The 25,728-nt window shown below is 39.1% G+C and overlaps 1 protein-coding gene across 6 annotated transcripts in view; it reads left to right on the top strand.

Annotated features, from left to right (window-relative positions):
- The window catches only part of SCAPER (S-phase cyclin A associated protein in the ER), a 522,269-nt gene that overhangs the window by 423,226 nt on the left and 73,315 nt on the right, over positions 1-25,728 (top strand). For all 6 annotated transcript variants that reach the window (XM_045448989.1, XM_045448990.1, XM_045448988.1 and 3 more), the window contains one exon: positions 9,760-9,992. In XM_045448989.1, coding sequence (XP_045304945.1) covers positions 9,760-9,992 — 233 coding nt within the window. The remainder of the gene's footprint in view (positions 1-9,759; positions 9,993-25,728) is intronic.

The raw sequence follows: 25,728 nt of genomic DNA, 5'->3' as shown, positions 1-25,728 counted from the left end.
AGAGTGTTATGCTAAGTGAAATAAGTCATACAAAGAAAGATAGATACCATATGTTTTCACTCTTATGTGGATCCTGAGAAACTTAACAGAAGACCATGGGGGAGGGGAAAAGTTACAGAGAGGGAAGGAGGCAAACCATAAGAGACTCTTAAAAACTGAGAATAAACTGAGGGTTGATGGGGAGTGGGAGTGAGTGGAGGGTGGGTGATGGGCATTGAGGAGGGCACCTGTTGGGATGAGCACTGGGTGTTGTATGGAAACCAATTTGACAATAAATTTCATATTTAACAAAAACACCTTCACAGGTACTTTTGCAGCTTTTGCTGAATATGAAGCATTGTCTTTTGAATAGCTGTTACAAGGGGAAGCAATATTTAAACTATTAACATTGGATGAAAGCTAATTGTGGTCACTTGTCTAAGTATCTGGAAGTGGCAATAAAAATTCCCTCACACTTGTTTAGTGCTTTCTAATTTCCAAGCACTTTCACATGTCATCCTGATTAACCCTCAGTACAGTGTAGTAAAGTAGTTAAAGGCTCAGGCTCAGCAGGGGGGCTGCCTGGATTGAGGCCCTTACTCTGCCGTATTTAACCTCTCTAAACCCTGGATTTCTTTTCTGAAAATAGGAACAGCAGTACTGGTCTGTGGGAATATTGTGTGGATTAAGTGTGATGATCTGGGTGAAGTAGTTAGCACAGTGTCTTACATTGTTAGCTGATCGCTAATTGTCAGCTGTTCTTACCACTGCCGCCTCTTTCACTACCATTATTACTACAAGAGAAGTCCCTGTGAAGTGACAGTGGGCAAATAGTGAAAGTTTCACTTCTTCCTTACCAATTTGGATGCCTTTTTATTTCATTTTATTGTGTGATGGCTGTGGCTAGGACTTCCAGTACTATGTTAAATAACAGTGGTGAGGGTGGACATGTCTGTCGTGTTCCTGATCATAGAGGAAAAGCTCCCAGTTTTTCCCCATTGAAGATGATTTTAGCTGTGGATTTTTCATATATGGCCTTTGTTATATTGAGGTATGTTGAGGTATTCTCTCTAAACCTACTTTGTTGAGAGTTTTTATCATAAGTGGATATTTGTGAGATGCTTTTTCTGCATCTCTTGAAATGATCATATGGTTCTTATCCTTTTATTAATGTGGTGTATCACAATGACTGATTGGGGAATATTGAACCACCCTTTCAACCTAGAAATAAATCCCATTTGATCATGGTGAATGATTCTCTTGATGCATTATTGGATTCAGTTTGCTAGTATTTTCTTGAGAATTTTTGCATCCATGTTCTTCAGGGATATTAGCCTGTAGTTCTATTTTTTAGTGGAGTCTTTGTCTGGTTTTGGTATCAGGGAAATGCTGCCTCATAGAGTGACTTTAGAAGTTTTTCCTTCCTTTTCTATTTTTGGAATAGTTTGAGAAAAATAGGTATTAATTCCTCTTTAAATGTTTGATAGAATTTGCCTGTGAAGCCATCTGGCCCTGGATTTTGTTTTTGGGGAATTTTTATACATTTCTTTCAGGTTGTCCCATTTGTTGGCATATGGTTTTTCATAATATTCTCTTATAATTGTTTGTATCTCTGTGGTGTTGGTTGTTATTTCTCCTCTCTCATTTGTGATTTTATTTGGGTCCTTTTTCTTTTCTTTTTGATAAGTCTAGAGGTTTATCAGTGTTTCTAATTTTTTTCAAGTAACTATCTCCTAGTTTTATTGATCTATTTATTGTGTTTTTTTAGTTTCTCTTTCACTTATTTCTGCTCTAATCTTTATTATTTCCTTCCTTTTGCTGGCTTTAGGCTTCATTTGTTCTTTTCTCTAGCTCCTTCAGGTGTAAGGTTAGGTTGTTTATTTGAAATTATTCTTGGTTCTTGATGTAGGCCTGTATTTCTAAACAATCTTCTATTGGTTCTCAGTGCACTTAAATCATATTCTTACCATTGTGAACAAACACAGTGTACAACTTAAAAATACATAAACCCAACTTCACAATACTAAAAATTATCTGGATAGAATTACCACTGATTACCAAGTTAATTTTCTCTCTCGGGAGGGGCGCCTGGGTGGCGCAGTCGGTTAAGCGTCCGACTTCAGCCAGGTCACGATCTCGCGGTCCGTGAGTTCGAGCCCCGCGTCAGGCTCTGGGCTGATGGCTCAGAGTTTCCGATTCTGTGTCTCCCTCTCTCTCTGCCCCTTCTCCGTTCATGCTCTGTCTCTCTCTGTCCCCCCCAAAAAAAATAAACGTTGAAAAAAAAATTCAAAAAAAAAAAATTCTCTCTCGGGAAATCACGTTACAAAAGGATGGATTTGTACTACTAAGAAAAGCATCTTTCTGTATTGCAAAGAAGAATGTAGGAAGTTTTTTAAATTACTTTGATAGTGTGAGGTAGTGTGAGGAAAAATGTAAATTTGCCTTTTAAAAGTGACAATGACTTTTAACTTAATTTTGCCAAAACACTTTGCCTCACGGTTTGGTCCCATAAATATTGGATTTCTCCTTGGAGTAGGTTTAGAGAAGACACACAGTACTTATTCCAACCTTGATAGTTTCTTTATGCTCAGGAAATTTTCCTCCTCTGGACCATGATTTTCTCAAATATAAAATGATAAAATTTGATTCAGAAATTCTTTCTAGATCTAAAACTATATGAAATACCTGTAGATTTTAAGAAGCTAAAATATCTTTTGAGAGGAAGGGGAAATTTTATAGTAAGAATATGTACATGAAGTCAACCTGTAATTTGCTACTGTAAGGTAATGACCACAAGTGTATTCTGAAGAAATATACTAAGGGAAATGCCTTTCATCCATTGGAGAAAAATTGTGGTTTTAGATTTCTGCCTCAGGAGTGACAGATTCAGAAGAGCCAAAAGCTACATAGCTCTGTTTTGTCCCAGGCCAGGTCAGGTACATACCACCAGGTGATAGTTATAAGCACTGGTGCATGCTGGGAAGGTAACATTCCCCTGCCCTTCAGAGACCACCCACCCCAGGATGGAATGTGTTCCAGACTCAGGTAAGCCAGGTGTGCAATAGATCGGGGCAGTGGGCTGGGGGGAGGGGAGGATGTTGCTAGCACACCTTTCCTAAAGGACAGGCTCCTCAACTTGCAATGTGCCCTTGGCCCGCAACTGTGCTGGAAGGAAGTTAAACTCTAGTGTTGGTCTATAAACATGTATTAGAACTCTAGGTGTGCCTTTCATCTACTAAGTGTCCCAAAAGAGCAGGCTGCTAATGAGTTATTTTACCTCTGGCAAGTAACAGCGATACCCAACTAGACAAAAGACAACAGTATAGAGTAGTGCTCTGAATACATTATCCTTTACAGTGTAGATACTTTCCCCTGCAAGTTTCTTTTTATCAAATCTCATTTTTGAAGACTTAGAAAGAACCTTTCTGTCTCACTGAAAATAAGCACCTCCTTACCTTAATTTAGGCAATTTTGAAATTCTTTCCTAGATGAAACTTTGGTTTCCTATTAAATCGTTGCTGTTAAATGATTTAAAAGCAGGAAAAGAAAAGTCTATATAGAAGGATAAGGAGAATTTCTGTGACCACTTGAATAAAATGTCCTGATGAAACACAAAAAAGACTTCAGTAAAGGTTACAAGCAAAAGAAAATTCTGTTCTCAGCAGTGAAAGGATCAATACTAAATGGGAAAATACACATACAAACACAAAATTCTATGGAAAAATATGATAAGGAGCTGAACTGAATGTCAGGCTAACTTAGACTGTTGGAAAATAGTAAATTATGGGGAGAAAGTAAAAGACTGTTCAGTACAGTGACATCCTTTTGACCTAGGTCTGAAGTCCCAGGATTCACTGCAGCAGGCCTAACAAGGGAAGCTAGGCTCCTGCAGGCCACGAGCGTTCTTCATATGACTGCCAGATTGTTAGGGAGGTTTTTCAGTTTGTGTTTACTTTGTGAAGAAACTGCCAAATGGTATTTCTAAAATTAAGTAGAAAGCCCCAATGAAATAGAAAATCAAAAGTTACCAGCTATGGACAGAGAATATAGGCATATTGTAAAAATATATCTGATTTACTTTACACTGAGCTTATTTTCTTAGGGCTGATGAAGAAGTGACATTTGATGCTCAAACCACATTGACAGTTTCTGGATAATGAGATTAGTATATTTCACCCAGAATTATCCCAACAATCCTTAAATATAATGTATTCTTGCCCTTTGGCCAAGAATGAAGCACTTATGGAATTCTTTTTTTTTTTTTTTTTTTAATGGAAGAGACATCAGAAAGACATTGTTTGGCCCATGATCAGTTTTTACTTCCCTTCACCAAAGAGAAAGTTTCTGCTGAATCTTCAGTAAAAGAGATACCCAATGTGAGGAGTCAGTGCACACGGGCTTTAAAGTCTATTAAATTCAGGTTCAAGTACTGGACCTTCCTTTAATTAGCTGTGAAACTTGGGCATGTCCTTGATATCTCTGAACTTGAATTCTCAATCTGTAAAAATTAAATGTTATGATACAGGAAAAATGCTTAACCATGTTTGACTTAGTAGAAAAACCTCATAGATGTTAGTCTCTGTCCTTCCTTCTCTTCCCCTCTCCCAGTGAGTATTGTTCACAATTTATCCTTTTTTTTTTTTTTTAGTATCTTTAGGTTGTCATTTTGAGCATAAGCAGTTATACTGATATATACTAAATGATAATTTCAGAGGAAATAAAGATGAGTAAGTCTAATAAAGACAACTGTTGTAATACCTTTTTTGCACTCGTATCTGTCCTTTCTTGTGCTTCCAGAATTAGTGTCACCTTTTGCTACTGCCTGCCTCTAAAACAGTCACCACTTTCCTCTTTTATATTGTTTTTTCTGTTCCTCTGTAAACCATGAAACCACAGCCTCTTACATTTGTTTATAAAATCAGAGGTCTGTACGGTCTGAATGACCCATAAGGTGAGCAGAGCATCACTCTGATCCCTTGATCATGTATGTAGTAGATACTCAAATGTTAGATAAGCAGGTGATTAAATAAATGTCATTAATTTTGGTACCTCAGGTTTTTTTATTTTTTATTAATTCTCAAACTATATTCTTCAAAGATGAAATAAATGGATGAAGTACTTCTAATTAAGTGAAAGATTACTAAATACACATGCATAGTGTTTTATTTGAAATAATGATGAAAATCAGTACAAGGTTTTTGAAAAGAAAGGATTATGAAATTTTGTGATGATGAAGAAACTGACATTACCCAGAAATGTATTTCTCCTATTCTTTCTGTAGTGTGTAAAAGAAAAAGAAAGTTGTGTTTTTAATGGATTTATTGAGTTAATTTTAAAATGTGGCCAACTTGAAAACACAAGTTATATTTTCTCTGCCGGGGGTGGGGGGCCCACTAATAGTGGATAGATATAGGCCTGAACCCTCAAAAACAAAGAAAATAGAAAAGGAAAGCAAATATGTTTTAATCTGGGAAGCATATACTTAAAGGACAGTTGTCTAAAAGCTAAAACCTAAATTAATGGAAGAAAAACGCCAGAAGAAAATTTGTGCCACAGAACCCCAGAAGGTTCAAGAATTAGAGTCACCAAGTATCTCAGAAAATGAGGATACAAGTGGGGCTGGAAAGAGGAGGGTAATTGGTTGAAAGTCTAAACAAGAGACGGTTTAGATACTCTAGATTTCATGTGCTCTGTGTACCGCCAAATGACACTCCCCTCAATGGTGGCAGAAACAAGTTTGAAACCTAAAGTTTCTCCAGGTACAGAGACACCATATACAGACACAAAAAATCCTACAAAAACAAAATGACTAAGTGAAAATCTATTCCTTAAATAGTGAGACACTCGGCCTCCTTCTTCTATGAATCTCTGCAAAAATGGATAGGCCGTGTTATATACTCCAGGCTTAGAAGATATAGGATTTCATTCTTCTGAAACTAACTCTCCTGGGAGAACATACCTATACTACTAATAGTTGGGATTTCCCAGTGGAAAAGCTGGGTCTCTGTTTAGTCATCTAAATTGAAGCCCTTCACACAGAGTGTGTGTCCATCTTGTGATTGGATCAAGATTGTGATAAACTAATCTATGCATCAGTCTTGAGTATGAACAGAAAGTCCTACATTACCACTTATTTATGGAAAGCTTACAACCTAAAGAGAAAGAACTCACAGGAAACAGAGACCATGTATGAAACAGAAGAAAATCTTTAAAAAGCATAACTTCACAGAGATGAGAAACATATCCATGAAACAAAAAATACTATAAAAACAAAACATACAGGGAGCTAAAAATAGCTCCTGAAAATTAGAAATACAATAGATGAAATGAAAAACTCAGTAGAAGGACTGGAAAATAAAGTTAAGGAAATCACCTAAGAAGTAGGACAAAATGCAAAGAGGTGAAAAGCTGAAGAAAACAAAATATAAGAAAATTACAGGCTCAGTTCAGGACCAAAGTCCAGCAGAGAAAAGTGAGTCGGAGGAAATTAGCAAGGAAATAATGCAAGAAATTTCCCCATAAGTGAAACACATGGTTTTCAGATTGAAAAGAGTACTGAGTTTTTGTACACACACACACACACACACACACACACACACACACACACGAAGGAAGAAGGAGAAGGAGAACCTATACCAAGACACAGGAAATCAGGGATAAGAAGTTCCTGAAAGTTTCTAGAGAGGACAAAACAGACCATGTACAAAAATATTAGAATTTGTTTGGACCTTTTAATGACAGCCCTTGGAGTAGGAAATAATGGAGCAGTCTTTCACAACTCTGAAGGAAAAGTAGTTGCACCCAAGAATCCTCCATTCAGCCAAACCATCATTCAAGTATAAGGATGAAATAAAGATCTATAAAGACTCACTGGTCTCAAAATTTTTCTTTCTATGCAGCCTTTCTTAGGAACTTGTTGGAATATATTCCTCAACAAAATGAGAGAATGGGAAGAAAAAAAGACATGGAATCCAAGAAACAAGGGAATCTAACCCAGGAAGGGGTGGAAGGAATTCTTAAGATGAAGATGAAGGGCAATCCCAAGAGGAGAGTTGTGTCACAGGCCTACAGAGCAGACAGTCCATATTAGTGCAGGGGTGTTGTAGGTTTCAGGGGGAATGTGGGGGGAGAAAAAGAATCAATGATTTCTGCTGTGTCTGAACTTGAGAGGAAATTTCACTGTAACCAGAAAGATTGACAATGAATTAATGACAGATAAATAGGAAATTCAGCATATGAAAAAAGTTACCTGAGACCAAAAATTTGTATAAGAAAGTAAATGTAATCATCATATGCTAAAGAACTTAACCATGAATGATATTTGTGTAGGCATAATGGAAGAAACAATATCATGCAGTCAATGGTACCATAGAGCAAATGTCCTGCCTCTCTTCCTCTTTCCAAGTACACAGTTGGATGACATTTCTTGGTTCTCTTGTGGTTGGGTTGGATGGTATGATTATTCTAGCCAATAAGGTGTGAGCAAAAATGAGAAGATCACGTTCAGGTAATGCATTTAATGTTGATTCAAGACCTTACAGAGATTTTTTCTCTTCTCTGCCACTGTGACCTATAGTGCTCTGTACTGTCTGATACACTAGCCAATATTAAAGTTAAAATTAATTAAATTTAAAAATACAATCCCTGTATCACACTAACCACATTTCTAGTGCTCAACAGCCACATGTGACTAGTGCAGATATAGAACAGTGTAGACTTAAAAACTTGCATCATCTTAGAAAGTTCTATTGGTTGTTGTTGCTATAAATGGTACTTGCTTTGTCACTCCAGAGTAAAGACAAGGACGCAGAACAGAGCCCCAGCCGGCCTGAGACGAACATGTCATTTGAATGAAAAATAAAACTTTATTGTTTGAAGCCACTGAAATTTTTGAGGAGTGTTTCACTGCAGCATAACCCAGCTCATCCTGACTTACATAGAAATCCTAGGTTCAAATTCCATTCTCATATACCACCTGCTATATTGGGATAGGCTAGGTTACACTAGTCACAATCGAAAGTTTGTGTGACTGTTTTATAACTACTATAGAGTTTCAAAGGGAGCTTTCATCAGTTAATTGGAGCATAGACTGCAGAAAGATTCTGCTGTAATTACTTGGGTTTAGGAATGGCTCCATGGTCGGATAGAACTTATGGTCAGCAGTCTTAAACAGGCTATTCTCAGAAAAGTGACTTTCATGGCATGTCTAACAACAACAGAAAGGAATGAAGGGGACATTAGCTTGTGTTTATAAAGATCCTCTTTTTTTTAATCCAAGTGAGTATTTATTCCTCTTTTGATAGGACTGGTGCAGGTGAAGAGTGAAGATAAGCAAAGGCTGATTATACTAAGTGCATTTGAAGTGTAATAATTTGCCAGGTGTTTTTCTACTCATCATCTCATTTGAACTTTATAGTAGTCCTAGTAGGTAGGCAGATACAGAAACCAAGTCTCAGAAATGTAAAATTGTTACTTTGAGTCATGTAATCTCCTAGAAGAAAAAGTAGATCTTGAGTACAGTACCATCTGATTCCATCCAGACCTCTTCTTCCCACCCTTAGCTTATTGTCTCTGCCCCTTTCTTGGTAGTAAGGCTTTTAGGAGTCAACCCCTCCTCTCCCTGGGAAGAGTGGGCCCTTACAGACCAAGGGCACAGAGCTCCCAGCCTGGTAATTATATATCCAGCCATTGTACTTTTTTTTTAATGTTTATTTACTTATTTATTTTGAGAGAGAGAAAGAGCAGGGAAGAGGCAGAGAAAGAGAATCACAAGCAGGCTCTACACTGTTAGTGCAGAGCCCAACATGGGGCTCAGTCTCACAAACCATGAGATCATGATCTGAGCTTACACTTAACAAACTGAGCTACCCAGGCACCCCTAGCCATTGTACTTCTTAAGTCATCCTTCTCTGTGAGAACTGTTATTCATATACAGTAGTATTTACTCATGGTAATAGTAGGAATCATAGTAAGAGTAGAAATGTAGTAACAGATAACACTTCTGTGGGGCTTACCTATGTGCCAGACATTGTTCTAAGAATTTACACGTGTTGATTTACTGCTATGATTATGATTATCCTCATTTCACAATTAAGGAAATAGAGACACAGAAAGGTTAAGGAATTTGTCTAAGACCATGTAACTGTAGAGTCAGAAACTAAGCCCAGGTTCTGACTCCTAGTCCCAACTTTTAACCATGTTACTTCTTGTAAACTATATACAAGAATAGCTGAATATGACACTAAGTATTAGGCAAAAACTGTTTTACCATTCTGTAATAAGAAATACAAATTTGATTTTAATAGAGGAATTCAGATTAGATATTTTTAGAATTCACTTTAACAAGAAAACAATGTTGTCAGTTTACCAATTGGTTCATTTTCTGGGCTCATATAAATTGTTAATATAATGTATTCAATTGAATAAATACTATTTCTTGAGCACTTACTGTATGCCTTGGCATGAGCTAAGCATTTTATGTGGATTAACTCATTTAATCCTCACTAGAATCTTATGATATAGGCACTGTTGTTGTCCCTCTTTTATAAATGAGAATATATTGAAGCTTTGAAGTAGCAACATGCCCAAGGTCGCTCAACTAGCAAGGATAAAGCTGAGACTTGAACTCAGCAATCTAACTTCAGAACCAACACTCTAATATTTAGCTAGCCACTTCTACAATTTCAAAATTATTTATGATTCCAGAAATGTTCCACATTATCTCTGTCCACTTCTGGTGGTTTTCCTGAAATATAATTACTGTATTTTTTTTCCATCTAGGTTTATGTTCCAGATGAAAATAATGCTATTTTGGGAAGAAATACAAATAAACAACTTTTTGAAGGTTTGACAACTGGACTTCTCAAAGTCAGTGCTGTGGTTTTTAGCTGCCTGATTGCCAATCGACCAGATGGAAACAGCCAGCCAGATACACCAAAAATATCGACACAGGAAATGAAAAACAAACCCTCACAAGGTGATACTTTTAACAGTCGAGTTCAGGACCTCATCAGGTAAAATTGCTAGACTTCTTCAAACTTTCTTCTTTAAAAAAAAGTTATATTAAAATAATTTAAATCTCAGGGTCCATATGATGGCATTGGTTCTCATGATACCGTCCATAAATTCTTGGCAATAAATACACTACATTTTGTACCGCAGAGAAGAAAAATCCTGTTAATGAAAAGCAATACAGTTAGAGCTCATCTGTCATTATTGATATTTAGATAATTTGATATTAGAATATGTAGTGTCCAAGCTTTTATAACTTTCTTGCTGTCAACTATTCCCAAATCAAGAATTTCTGAGAATTCTCCTATTTCAGGTCATCTCTTGTTTTAAATTTGATTTGGACTTAAAACAGTAATAGCTATCATTTGTGGAGCACTCATTATGTGTAAGGTATTATAATGTAGTAGAGGCTTTGCAGCCCTTGAAGTGTAGGATTTCTAATTTAGACTTTGTAGGTGGTGAAAATGCTCAGGGAGGTTAAGTGCTTTGCCTAAGTTTATTTAATAGATAGATTTACAAGTAAGTAGGAGATTTGAGATTGGAACTCAGGTCTTGCTGGACTACCAAAACCTGTGTGCTTTACACTACACAAATGTAGCGATTTCTGACACCTGTTCAAGGTCAACCCTGCTAAGGTCACCTTTTCTCCAGGGAAATTTACTCCTGTTTTGACATCTGAACTCTTTTTTCCTCATGCGTCTTGAATCAAGTAGGACATTTAATTTCCCAATAGGGTTCCATTTGGTGTTAATCATTTACCTGCCCCACCTATCTGCAAGTTTTCTGTGATCAGCACTGATCTCCAGTTTGAAAAATCCATGAAATTTGTTGCTCTGAAGCTTATGGTAGGTTAATAGAAAAGAGAATGCCTTCTTCATTTGTCTCAAAACAGCTCTTATATTTCTGCTGGTTTCTTGTAGTGCTTTCTTGGGAACAGTTGTTTCATTCAGTATCTTTCTTACCCTTGATTATTTTGTTCACATATCCCTTCCATCTGCCTGCCCTCTCTCCCCAAGCATATTTATTGCTAGAAAGTACTAGGTCCTTTGGGTCTACAACGATTTATCTTATAGCACTTAACTTTTTTTTAAATTTTTTATATTAAATATAATTTATTGTCAAAGTGGTTTCTATACAACACCCAGTGCTCATCCCAACAGGTTTTTTAAACTTTTTTTAATGTTTGTTTATTTTTGAGAGAGTGAGAGAGATACAGAGCAGGATCGTGGATGGGGCAGAGAGAGAGGGAGACACAGAATCCGAAGTAGGCTCCAGGCTCTGAGCTGTCAGCATAGAGCCCAACATGGGGCGCGAACTCACGAACCTTGAGATGATGACCTGAGCTGAAGTTGGACGCTTAACTGACTGAGATACCCAGGCGCCCCTACAGCACTTGACTTTTAACCTCCCTGGCCTTTCTCTCATTTGCTTTATCCTATTCAATTTCCCCATCTCCTTTGGTCACTGTAGAACCTAGCTCCTCGGTTGATAAATGCTATTCTGTCCCTACATTCTCCCTTGGGCTATTGTGTGATACAGCAACCCTGCATTCTCATCCAGGCAACATAGCCACAGCCTTGCCCAGCCAAGCGCTTCAGTGTAATTCTAATGGGCTTTCCAGGAGAAAGGACATACATTTTCACATATATTATTATATATTATTATAGTTACCAGATCCTCTATAAAGGAGGAAGGTATTAGGGAAGAAGTAACAGTGGTAATCTCCCAAACCAAATAACTCAGGTAACTTAAAAAGACTGATTGACAATTACAGCCTTTCAGAACAAAACTCTGCCACTGTTTCTCTGATTTGAACCACTTCTGCTGAAGGTTGTTTTCTTATAAATAATGCATTGTTAGTTGATTGATGATGACTTTGTGTAGAACCACAAACTATATTTTGGATCAGAAGCAAACAGAACATGTCTAATTATTTCCATGCTTGCTCTCTCACCTTCTCAGATATAAACTAACAAGAAATCTCACTCCACTCCCTGCCATTACCTGGGAGTTTTTTGTCAGCTTATATCTGTAGAGTTGTAAAACTGGACAGAAAGTTCCAACAGTCTTTGGTGCTGTTCTCTAGCCTATACTCCAGAAGTAGAGCTGGAACCGAGCACACTACCCTGACATATGTCCCTTTCTTGTCGTGTGATAGAAAAGAGGCCAGAGGATATATAACAGAGATGGTAATAACAGTATTTATTCTCATTATTTTACATGGTTCAGTCAAGTGTCTAGATCTAAGATATTCTCAAATATATATCAGTTCATACTATGATCACCTGTAGCACTTTGTGCTAGATACCATACAAGGTCCTAGGAAACAAAAAACAAACAAATGGCACAAGAACAGCCACTCAGATCGATGAAACAGAATAGATAACCCAGAAATGGACTCACAAACATAATGGCCAACTAATCTTTGACAAAGCAGGAAAGAATATCCAATGGAATCAAGACAGTCTCTTCAGCAAGTGGTGCTGGGAAGACTGGACAGCAACATGCAGAAGAATGAACCTGGACCACTTTCTTACACCATACACAAAAATAAACTCAAAATGGATGAAAGACCTCAATGTAAGACAGGAAGCCATCAGAATCCTCGAGGAGAAAGCACGCAAAAACCTCTTTGATCTTGCCTGCAGAAATTTCTTACTCAACACGTCTCCAGAGGCAAGGGAAACAAAAGCAAAAATGAACTACGGGGACCTCATCAAAATAAAAGGCTTCTGTGCAGCAAAGGAAACAATCAGCAAAACTAAAAGGCAACCGACAGAATGGGAGAAGATACTTGCAAATGACATATCAGATAAAGGGTTAGTATCCAAAATCTATAAAGAGCTTATCAACTCAACACCCAAAAAACAAATAATCCAGTGAAGAAATGGACAAAAGACACTTCTCCAAGGAAGACATCCAGATGGCCAACCGACACATGAAAAAATGCTCAACATCACTCACCATCAGGGAAATACAAATCAAAACCACAATGAGATACCACCTCACACCTGTGAGAATGGCTAATATTAACAACTCAGCAACAACAGATGTTGGTGAGGATGCAGAGAAAGAGGATCTCTTTTGCATCGTTGGTGGGAATGCAAACTGGTGCAGCCACTCTGGAAAACAGTATGGAGGTTCCTCAAAAAACTAAAAATAGAACTATCCTATGACCCAGCAATTGCACTACTAGGTATATATCCAAGGGATACAGGTATGCTGTTTTGAAGGGACACATGCACCCCCATGTTTATAGCAGCACTATCAACAATAGCCAAAGTATGGAAAGAGCCAAAATTTCCATTGATGGATGAATGGATAAAGAAGATGTGGTATAATATACAATGGAGTATTATTTGGCAATCAAAAAGAATGAAATCTTGCCATTTGCAGCTCCGTGGGTGGAACTAGAACTAGAAGGTAATATGCTAAGTGAAATTAGAGAAAGACAAAAATCATATGTCTTCACTCATATGAGAACTTTAAGATACAAAACAGATGAACATAAGGGAAGGGAAGCAAAAATAATATAAAAACAGGGAGGGGGACAAAAACATAAGAGACTCTTAAATATGGAGAACAAACAGAGGGTTAATGGAGGGGTCGTGGGAGGGGGGATGAGCTACTCATCTACTCCTTAAATCATTATTTATTGCACTATATGCTAACTAACTTGGATGTAAATTTAAAAAATAAATAAAAATAAATAAATAAATAAATAAATAAATGCTACTCTCTTAGCAACTTCCAAGTATGTAATACAGTATTGGTTTGTTTTTTTTTTTTTTTCAACGTTTATTTATTTTTGGGACAGAGAGAGACAGAGCATGAATGGGGGAGGGGCAGAGAGAGGGAGACACAGAATCAGAAACAGGCTCCAGGCTCTGAGTCATCAGCCCAGAGCCTGACGCGGGGCTCGAACTCACGGACCGCGAGATCGTGACCTGGCTGAAGTCGGATGCTTAACCGACTGTGCCACCCAGGCGCCCCTGTAATACAGTATTGTTAACTATAGTCACCATGCTGTACATTAATCCCCAGAACTTAGTCATATTATAAAGTTTGTACCCTTTAATAACATCTAATTTTCCTTAGCCCCTAGGCCTTAGTAACCACCATTCTGCTCTCTATTTCTAGAAGTCTGACATTTTTAGATTCTACTTATATGTAAGTGAGATCATACAGTATATATCTTACTGTCTGACTTATTTTACTCAGCATAATGTCTTCAGGGTCCATCAGTGTTGTTGCAAATGGAAGGATTTCCTTCTTTTTTTGGATGAATAATATTCTATTATACACACACACACACACACACACACACACACACACACACACGTATCACCCATTTGCTTTATTCATTCATCCATTATAGTCACTTAGAGTTGTTTCCATGTGTTGGCTATTGTGAATAGTGCTGCAATGAACATGGGAGTACAGGTATCTCTTTGAGATAGTGACTCATTTCCCTCATATGTATACAGAGAAGTAGATTTGATGGATTGTATGGTAGTTGTGTTTTTAATTTTTTGAGGAATGTCCCTATTTTCCACAGTGGCTATACAAATTTACATTCCCACCAAAAGTGTACAAGGGTTCACTTTTCTTGACATCCTTGCCATAATATCTCCTGTCTTTTTGATAATTGCTGTTCTAACAGGTTTGAAGTGGATCTCATTGTGGTTTTGATTTGCACTTTCCCTGATAATTGGTGATGTTGAGTGTCTTTTCCTGTACCTGGTGGGCATCTGTATGTTCTTTGCAAAAATGTCTATTTGGATCCTTTGCCCACTTTTTAATCAGATTATTTGTGTTTTTACTATTGAATGGTAAGAGTTCCTTATATGTTTTGGATATGAACCCCTTATCTGGTATATCGTTTGCAAATATTTTCTCCCTTTCAATAGGCTGCCTTTTCACCTTGTTGTTTCCTGTGCTGTGCAGAAGCCTCTAAGGTTGATGCAGTCCCACTTGTTCATTTTTGCTTCTGTTTCTTATCATATGCAAAAAAATATTTGCCAAGTCCAATGTGAAGGAGTTTTTCCATGTATTTTCTTCTAAGAGTTTTATGGTTTGAGGTCTTACACTTAAGTCTTTAATCCATCTGAAGTTCATTTTTGTGAGCAGTGTAAGATAGGAATCCAATTTCATTCTTCTGCAAGTGGCTATCTATTTGTTCCAGCACCATTTATTGAAGACACTGTCCTTTCCCCGTTTACTGTTCTTGGCTCCCTTGTCAAAAATTTGTGGACTGTATATGCATGGGTTTGTTTCTGGGTTCTCAATTCTGTTCTGTTGGTCTCTGTGTGTTTTTATGCCAAAACCATACTGTTTTGGTTATGATAGCTTTGTAATTAGTTTGAAATCGGGAAGTGTAATGCATCCAGCTGTGTTCTTCTTTTACAAGGTTTCTTTGGCTCTTTAAAGTCTTACTAAAGCACAGTCCTTTTCATCATATCCAAGTAGATACTTATGTCTTAAAACAGGGAAATCAAACTGTGAAACCAGAAGGCAAATAGATGATTCCAAGTCACTAACTGACACCAGTCTTTTGGAATCAAAAGTTATCAAATGAAAGGCATCTATTCAAGAAGTTATAAAACTGTACTTTAGCACTTTCCTAGCCAACAAACCCTCGCCTCATATCAGAATATAGCATAGGCCCATCAGGCTGCACAAGTTCAAAACTGAACACATAATCTTTTCACCCAGAGGAGCTCCTTTTCCTGTGTGATTTGTCCTTCTCAGTGGCACTAATATCCCATTCAATTACTTAAGCCAGCAATCTGACCACTGTCAAACACTCCTCACAGAGACTCTTTTACCAAATCAGTATCCAATTAAGTCTTTAGTATTTACTGAGTAGAGACAGACGTGCCCTGGCGAGAAGAGCAAGTTGCACCTTAATGTCTGGGGCTCAACCGAGGGTGTGGCTCCCTACAGTGCAAGCTGAACCACCTTGGAGTGTGGAGACACAAAGGAATCTAGATCCAAGTCACCTCTTTCCCACTTTTGGAGCTCAGTGTCTGGCCTGCCTGTCTGGCTCTTGAGGAGAGACCTGGGAAGATGGCTGGGTAGGAGGATGCTGGGCTCACCTTGTCCTGCTGATTGCTTAGATTCCATCCACATCTGCCTAAACACCCAGAAAATCACCAGAAGACTAGCAGAACAGATTCTCCAGCCAAGCGTAGACAAGAGGCCCACGATAGAGGGTAGGAAGGGCAGAGAGGCAGTGCATGCTACACAGACAGACAAGTGGGAGCCGGGGCGGTGGAGGGGCGGCCCTCTAGGCAAAGAAGAACCCCCAAAGTCTGGCTTGCAAAAGCGGAGGGGCCAGACTCCATGAGTTCTGACAGCCAGCGGGACTTAACATCTGGAATGTTAAAAGTCAACAGCTCTGCTCTCGGAGAGCGGGGAGGGCAAAGGGATGCCAGGAGGGAGAGTTGTTGAGCCCAGAAGACAGAGCTCAGCTCAATGGGGGGACATCTCCATCTCCCTCTCCCATCCCCCAGCCGAAATTCCAAAGGGAACCAGTTGCCATCACCAAACTTGCTTGCACCAGGCAAACACCCAATGCTATGCTTCTGTGGGTCCATCCCTCCAACTGACCTGCCTCCCTCCTGGTGCTGCAGGGCCCCTCCCGCAGGGGACCACCAACAACAAAGCTAGCTAAGCCTGCCCCTTCCGCCCGTATGCACCTTGCAGATCCACCCCATCTAATAAGCCCTTGGCCAGATCCCATTGAAGCAGCACAAGCCTGGCAGTGTACAAACAGCCCAGACAGGGGCCACACCACCCCACAGAGTCCTGCCCCTGGGAGGGGGGAAGATAAGGTACACACCAGTCTGACTGTGGCCCCAGCAGTGGGCTGGGGCAGACATGGGATCTGACTGCGGCCCCACCGACCAACACAGGTTACTCCGGGCAGCACAGGGGAAGTGCCCTGCAGTCTGGAGCTGCCCAGGGACTACCCAAAGTGATGACACAGAAGAATTCTCCTCAAAAGAAACTCCAGGAAGTAGCGACAGCTAACCAATTGATCAAAACCGATTTAAGCAATACAACGGAACAAGAATTTAGAATAAGAGTCATAAAATTAATCACTGCGCTTGCAAAAAGCATAGAGGACAGCAGAGAATCTATTGCTACAGAGATCAAGGGACTAAAAAATAGTCAGGAGGAATTTCAAATGCCATAAATGAGGTGCAAAATAAAATGGAGGTGGCCATAGCACAGATTGAAGAGGCAGAGGAGAGAATAGGTGAATTCGAAGATAAAGTTATGGGAAAAGAGGAAGCTGAGAAAAAGGGAGAAAAAAATCCAGGAGTATGAGGGGAGAATTAGAGAACTAAGTGATGCAATCAAACGGAACAATATCCGTATCATAGGAATTCCAGAAGAAGAGGAGAGAGAGAAAGGGGCTGAAGGTGTACTTGAACAAATCCTAGCTGAGAACTTCCCTGATCTGGGGAAGGAAGCAAGCATTCAAATCCAAGAGGTGCAGAGAACCCCCTGTAGACATAATTTGAATCGATCTTCTGCACAACATATCATAGTGAAACTGGCAAAATACAAGGATAAAGAGAGAATTCTGAAAGCAGCTAGGGATAAACGGGCCCTAACATACAAAAGTAGACACATAGGGGAGTGCCAAACCTACCTACTGAAACTTGGCAGGCCAGAAAGGAATGGCAGGAAACCTTCAATGTGATGAACAGAAAAAATATGCAGCTAAGAATCCTTTATCCAGCAAGTCTGTCATTCAGGATAGAAGGAGAGATAAAGGTTTTCCCAAACAAACAAAAACTGAAGGAATTCATCACCACTAAACCAGCCCTACAAGAGATACTAAGGGCGACTCTGAGTAAAATGTTGCAAGGACCACAAAGTACCAGAGACATCACTACAAGCATGAAACCTACAGACATCACAATGACTCTGAACCCGTATCTTTGAATAATAACACTGAATGTAAATGGACTAAATTCTCCAACGAAAAGACATAGGGTATCAGAATGGATAAAAAAACAAGACCCATCTATTTCCTGTCTACAAGAGACTCATTTTAGACCTGAGGACACCTTCAGATTGAAAGTGAGGGGATGGAGAACTGTCATGCTACTGGAACTCAAAAGAAAGCTGGAGTAGCCATACTTATATCAGACAAACTAGACTTTAAATTAAAGGCTGTAACAAGAGATGAAGAAGGGCATTATATGATAATTACACAGTCTATCCATCAGGAAGAGCTAACAATTATAAATGTCAATGTGCCAAATACGGGAGCCCCCAATTATATAAAAGAATCACAAACATGAGCAACCTTATTGGTAAGAATGTGGTAATTGCAGGGGACTTTAATTCTCCATGTACAACAATGGAGAGATCACCTAGACACAGGATCAATAAAGAAACAAGGGCCCTGAATGATTTAGAACTCTGCATCCCAAAGCAACAGAAGATACTTTCTTCTCGAGTGCACATGGAATATTCTCCAAGATAGATCACATACTGGGTCACAAAACAGACCTTCATAAGTATAAAAGAATTGAGATCATACCATGCACACTTTCAGACCACAATGCTGTGAAACTTGAAATCAACTACAGGAAAAAGTTTGGAAAACCTCCAAAAGCATGGAGATTAAAGAACACCCTACTAAAGAATGAATGGGTCAACCAGGCAATTAGAGAAGAAGTTAAAAAATATATGTAAACAAATGCAAATGAAAATACAACAATCCAAATGCTTTGGGATGCAGCGAAGGCAGTCCTAAGAGGAAAATACATTGCAATCAGGCCTAACTCAAGAAACAAGAAAAATCCCAAATACAATATCTAACAGCACACCTAAAGGAAATAGAAGCAGAACAGCAAAGATACCCTAAAACCAGCAGAAGAAGAGGAATAATAAAGATCAGAGCAGAAGTAAACAATATAGAATCTAAAAAAACCTGTAGAGCAGATCAATGAAACCAAGAGTTGGTTTTTTGAAAAAATAAACAAAATTGATACACCTCTAACCAGGCTTCTCAAAAAGAAAAGGGAGAGGCCCAAATAGATAAAATCATGAATGAAAATGGAATTATTACAACCAATCCCTCATAATACAAGCAATTATCAGGGAATACTATGAAAAATTACATGCCGACAAACTGGACAACCTAGAAGAAACGGACAAATTCCTAAGCACCACAAACTTCCAAAACTCAAACAGGAAGAAATAGAAAACTTGAAAAGACCCATAACCAGTGAAAAAATTGAATCAGTTATCAAAACTCTCCCAACAAATAAGAGTCCAGGACCAGATGGCTTCCCTGGGGAATTCTACCAGACATTGAAAGCAGAGATAATACCTATCCTTCTCAAGCTGTTCCAAAAAATAGAAAGGGAAGGAAAACTTCCAGACTCATTCTATGAAGCCAGCATTACTTTGATTCCCAAACCAGACAGAGACCCAGCAAAAAAGAGAACTACAGGCCAATATTGCTGATGAACATGGATGCAAAAATTCTCAACAAGATACTAGCAAATCAAATTCAACAGCATATAAAAAGAATTATTCACCATGATCAAGTGGGATTCATTCCTGGGCTGTAGGGCTGGTTCAGTATTCACAAACCAATCAATGTGAGACTTCACATTAGTAAAAGAAAAGAAAAGAACCATATGATCCTGTCATTCGATGCAGAAAAAGCATTTGACAAAATACAGCATCCTTTCTTATGAAACCCCTCGAGAGGGGCGCCTGGGTGGCTCAGTCGGTTAAGCGGCCAACTTCGGCTCAGGTCATGATCTTGTAGTCCATGAGTTCGAGCCCCGCGTCGGGCTCTGTGCTGACAGCTCAGAGCCTGGAGCCTGCTTCCGATTCAGTGTCTCCTTCTCTCTGACCCTCCCCCGTTCATGCTCTGTCTCTGTCTCAAAAATAAATAAACGTTAAAAAAAAAAATTAAAATAAATAAATAAATAAATAAATAAAAATAAATAAAACCCTCGAGAAAGTCGGGATAGAAGGAGCATATTTAAACATCATAAAAGCTGTATATGAAAAGCCCACAGCTAATGTCATCCTCAATGGGGAAAAACTGAGAGCATTTCCCCTGAGATCAGGAACATGACAGGGATGTCCACTCTCACCGCTGTTGTTTAATATACCGTTGGAAATTCTAGCATCAGCAATCAGACAATAAAAGGAAATTGAAGGCATCAAAATTGGCAAAGATGAAGTCAAGCTTTCACTTTTTGCAGATGACATGATACTACACATGGAAAACCCAATAGACTCCACCAAATGTCTGATAGAACTGATACACGAATTCAGCAAAGTTGCAGGATACAAATTAATGTACAGAAATCAGTTGCATTCTTATACACTAATAATGAAGCAACAGAAAGACTAATCCCATTCACAATTGCACCAAGAATCATAAAATACCTAGGAATAAACCTAACCAGAGAGGTAAAAGATCTGTATGTTGAAAACTATAGAAAGCTTATGAAGGAATTGAAGAAGACACAAAGAAATGGAAAAACAGTCCATGCTCATGGATTGGAAGAATAAATATTGTTAAAATGTCAATACTCCCCAAAGCTATCTCCACATTCAATGCAATCCCAATCAAAGTTGTACCAGCATTCTTCTCCAAGCTAGAACAAGCAATCCTAAAATTTGTATGGAACCACAAAAGGCCCTGAATAGCCAAAGTAGTATTGAAGAAGAAGACCAAAGTGGGAGGCATCACAATCCCAGACTTTAGCCTCTACTGCAAACCTGTAATCATTAAGACAGCATGGTATTGCCACAAAAACAGACATGTAGACCAACGGAATATAATAGAGACTCCAGAATTGGACCCACAAAAGTATGGCCAACTAATCTTTGACAAAGCAGGAAAGAATATCCAATGGAAAAAGGACAGTCTCTTTAACAAATGGTGCTGGGAGAACTAGACAGCAACATGCAGAAGAATGAAACTAGACCACTTTCTTATACCATACACAAAAATAAACAGAATGGATGAAGGACCTGAATGCGAGACAAGAAACCATCAGAACCCTAGAGGAGAAAACAGGCAACAACCTCTTTGAGCTCAGCCATAGCAGCTCCTTACTCGACACATCTCCGAAGGCCAGGGAAACAAAAGCAAAAATGAACCTATTGGAACCTCATGAAGATAAAAATCTTCTGTACTGCGAAGGAAACCATCAATAAAACTAAAAGGCAACCAACGGAATGGGAAAATACATTTGCAAATGACCTATCAGACCAAGGGCTAGTATCCAAAAATCTATAAAGAACTCACCAAACTCCACACCCAAAAAACAATCCAGTGAAGAAATGGGCAGAAGACATGAATAGACTCTTTTCTAAAGAAGACATCCACATGGCCAACAGACACATGAAAAGATGCTCAACATCACTCCTCATCAGGGAAATACAAATCAAAACCACACTGAGGTACCACCTCACGCTGGTCAGAGTGGCTAAAATGAACAACTCAAGTGACTACAGATGCTGGCGAGGATGTGGAGAAACGGGGAACCCTCTTGCGCTGTTGGTGAGAATGCAAACTGGTGCAGCCGCTCTGGAAAACAGTGTGGAGCTTCCTCAAAAAGTGAAAAATAGATCTACCCTATGACCCAGCAATAGCACCGCTAGGAATTTACCCAAGGGATACAGGAGTGCTGATGCATAGGGGCACTTTTACCCCAATGTTTATAGCAGCACTTTCAACAATAGCCAAATTATGGAAAGAGCCTAAATGTCCATCAACTGATGAATGGATCAACTGATGAATGGAATACTACTTGGCAAGGAGAAAGAATGAAATATGGCCTTTTGTAGCAACGTGGATGGAACTGGAGAGTGTTGTGCTAAGTGAAATAAGTCATACAGAGAAAGATAGATACCATATGTTTTCACTCTTATGTGGATCCTGAGAAACTTAACAGAAGACCATGGGGGAGGGGAAAAGTTACAGAGAGGGAAGGAGGCAAACCATAAGAGACTCTTAAAAACTGAGAATAAACTGAGGGTTGATGGGGAGTGGGAGTGAGTGGAGGGTGGGTAATGGGCATTGAGGAGGGCACCTGTTGGGATGAGCACTGGGTGTTGTATGGAAACCAAGTTGTCAATAAATTTCATATTTTAAAAAAGTTGTGGTTTATATATACAATGGAATACTACTTGGCAATGAGAAAGAATGAAATATGGCCTTTTGAAGCAATGTGGATGGAACTGGAGAGTGTTGTGCTAAGTGAAATAAGTCATAAAGAGAAAGATAGATACCATATGTTTTGACTCTTATGTGGATCCTGAGAAACTTAACAGAAGACCGTGGGTCGGGGAAGAGGGAAAAAAAAGTTAGAGAGAGGGAAGGAGGCAAACCATAAGAGACTCTTAAATACTGAGAATAAACTGAGGGTTGATGGGGGTGGGAGGGTGGGGAAACGGGTGATGGGTGTTGAGGAGGGCACCTGTTAGGATGAGCACTGGGTGTTGTATGGAAACCAATGTGACAGTAATTTGCATATTTAAAAACAATCTTTAGTACTTACTGATTCTGCCTTGTCACTATCTCTCAGATTTATGACCTTTGCTCTATTGTTATGTCTTTAAGTATTCAGGTTCTCTTGTGATAGCAGATAGCTTCGCTCTTTCTTTCTCTCTCTCTTCTCCTTTTCAAAATAATTTATTTTTCCTAATTATAAAAGTAATGTGTGCTCAATGAGAAAAACAATTTGTTAAATCAGAAAAGAAAAATGGGTATTTTTGTAAAAACACAAAAATTTTCTTTAATTCCTCCACCCAAAGATAATGACTGGGTTGGTTTTGGTGTACATACATGTGGTGGTTTTATAAAAAATATTGTAATACTTGTGCATATTGTCTTATCATGTATTTATTTTTCTAAATAGGAATTTGCAAATTACTTTTTGCTGGCTTTCCAATTGTTTGTTTATGTAGTAGTGATTTGTTTCATGTAAACTATTGTTACTCATGTAGGTTTATTCTAGTTTTTTACTACAGATACCACTTTGAAGAACATCTTTGTACACTCATTTTTCCCTGCAACTGATTGTTTTCTTAAAATAAATGTTGAGAAGTAGAATTTCTGGGTCAAACAATTGCAGTAAGGGTTTTTGTCCATATTGCCAAATTGACCTACACAAAGATTAACTATGAGTATGTTCTTGCACCCTCAGTCTACACAATATGTCATCACTCTTTTGAGCCTTAGCCAAATTGAGAGGTGAAAATATTTATTTTTATAGTAGTGACATTGAACATTTTTAAATGTTTATTGGCCATTTCTATTTTTTTGTGAGTTGCCTGTTCTTTTACTTTGCCCATTTTTCTACTAGTGATTTTGAGTCTTTAATTGTAAAAGCTCTTCTTATATTAAGAACATTGGGCACATGCACATGTGAAGAAGCAGCAGAAGGGCACCATCTGAAAACCAAAGAGAGAGTCCTCAGAGGAGTTCAACATTGTTGGTACCTTGATCTTGGACTATAAGCCTCCATTACTTTGTTGAGATATGACTAGAATGCACTAAAATATCACTTACCATCATATACTGTGAAATGGAAATACAATGCTGCAGATGATGCTTCTGCTTATTTGGAGCAGTGTTGATTCCTTGTGGTAGGTCTCTGTTTATAAGATCTTAGTTCTTTACTGTGGAACTGACTGTGTCATTGAACAGATGGCAACATAGGTTCCTGCCAACTTCAGTCCCCCCCACCATAGAAGGCCAACTAACAGCTATCTATAGATAAAGACAGCAGTGTGAAAACCCCAGAAATTGGGGGTGGGTGAGTCTGAAGAACCCTCCCTGGACTTCAGAGACCAAGAAGGACTGCATTAGAAGGGTGAAAAGAAAAACTAACACTCTGATCACATCACCTCTCCCCCAGGCTGGCCACTGAGAGGGTCTCGGTAAGCTTATAGTTTTTCCAATGTGAAAAGAGAACCCAAAGTGGATGTCCAGGTCTTCCAGTGTTGTGGGACACTTCCCAGGAAGCCCACTTGGGTTTTGCCTCATGAAGATCACAGGGGTAATCTGCAGGGTTCAACCATTGAGAATCAACTTGAAAGGGAGCAGGAGGGGTAGGACTGACAGCAATAAGCATTCAAATCCTGGTGAACTGCACTCTAGCTTGCAGTGATACCTGAGCAGAGATCCCAGATAGCATTTCTGCCTATTCATAAAGCTAAACCTAGATAGCCCCCATCTTGGCAAGGAGCTTAATTGGCAGTTCTGCCTGATTTGGTTCCTCAGTCTGAGGCTGTACTGGCTGTAGAGCCTGTTCTATAGCCCCACCAGGACAGAGAAGTAAATTTAATCCCTGCCCAACTGCTCAGCATCACCTCCAGTTTTGACCAGCCAGAGAACCCATGCAGCCACAAAGCCCATCCTACAGCCCTGATCAGGCAGGTAGCCAAGCAAACAGCCCTACCTAACTGTTGGTCATAGCTTCTGGCCCCACACATTACCAGGAAACCTTAACAGTGACCCTGGGAAATCTCAAAGCATAGCCTACAGCCCCACCCAACTATGAGATAGATCTGGGAGTCCCTCCCAACCAGAGAACCCAGCTGGCAACCTTGCCCAATATCAGAGCACAGCCAGCAGCCCACCTGAAGTCCTGCCTGCAGCCCCACCCAACATTAAGGCACAGCCTTTAAAAACATGGAAGGAAAAAACTGTCAACCAAGAATGCTGTAACTGACAATGCTGCCCTTCAGAAATAAAGGAGAAATAAAGACTTTCCCAAACAAAAGCTAAAGTTCACCTCCACTAGACCTGCCTTATAAGAAATGCTAAAGGGCATTATTCAAGCTGAAATAAAAGGAAGATAGTAACAAAAGAAGGTGGATGTGTAATAGTCACTGGTAATTGTAAATATATAGTCAGAATCTGAATGTCTGATATTGTAATGTTGGCGCATAATTCACTTACAAGTGTAGTTTAAAAGTTAATCAAGGGGCGCCTGGGTGGCTCAGTCGGTTAAGCGTCCGACTTCGGCTCTGGTCATGATCTCACGGTCCGTGAGTTCGAGCCCCGCATTGGGCTCTGTGCTGACCGCTCAGAGCCTGGAACCTGTTTCAGATTCTGAGCCTCCCTCTCTCTCTGACCCTCCCCCGTTCATGCTCTGTCTCTCTCTGTCTCAAAAATAAATAAACGTTGGGGCGCCTGGGTGGCGCAGTCGGTTGAGCGTCCGACTTCAGCCAGGTCACGATCTCGCGGTCCGTGAGTTCGAGCCCCGCGTCAGGCTCTGGGCTGATGGCTCAGAGCCTGGAGCCTGTTTCCGATTCTGTGTCTCCCTCTCTCTCTGCCCCTCCCCGGTTCATGCTCTGTCTCTCTCTGTCCCAAAGATAAATAAACGTTGAAAAAAAAAATTAAAAAAATAAATAAATAAATAAATAAATAAATAAACGTTAAAAAAAATTAAAAAAAATAAAATAAAAATAAAAGTTAACCAAATGTATTAAAAGTAACCATAACTACAGTTATTTGTCATTTGATGCACACTATAAAAAATATAAATTATAGCATCAGTAACCTCAAATGTGAGCAGGGGAGAAGTAAAAGCATAGTTTCTATATGCTATCAAACTTACAAAGGAAAACCTGTAGTAGATACACAGAAGATTATTATAAAGGAGTCAAATCATACCACAACAAAAAGTTATCAGATCACAAAGGAAGAGAGCAAGAAGCAAGGAACAA

This window comes from Leopardus geoffroyi, chromosome B3 (genome assembly GCF_018350155.1).
Source record: "Leopardus geoffroyi isolate Oge1 chromosome B3, O.geoffroyi_Oge1_pat1.0, whole genome shotgun sequence".
Lineage (NCBI taxonomy): Eukaryota > Metazoa > Chordata > Mammalia > Carnivora > Felidae > Leopardus > Leopardus geoffroyi.
This window is presented reverse-complemented; position numbering and strand designations above follow the sequence as displayed.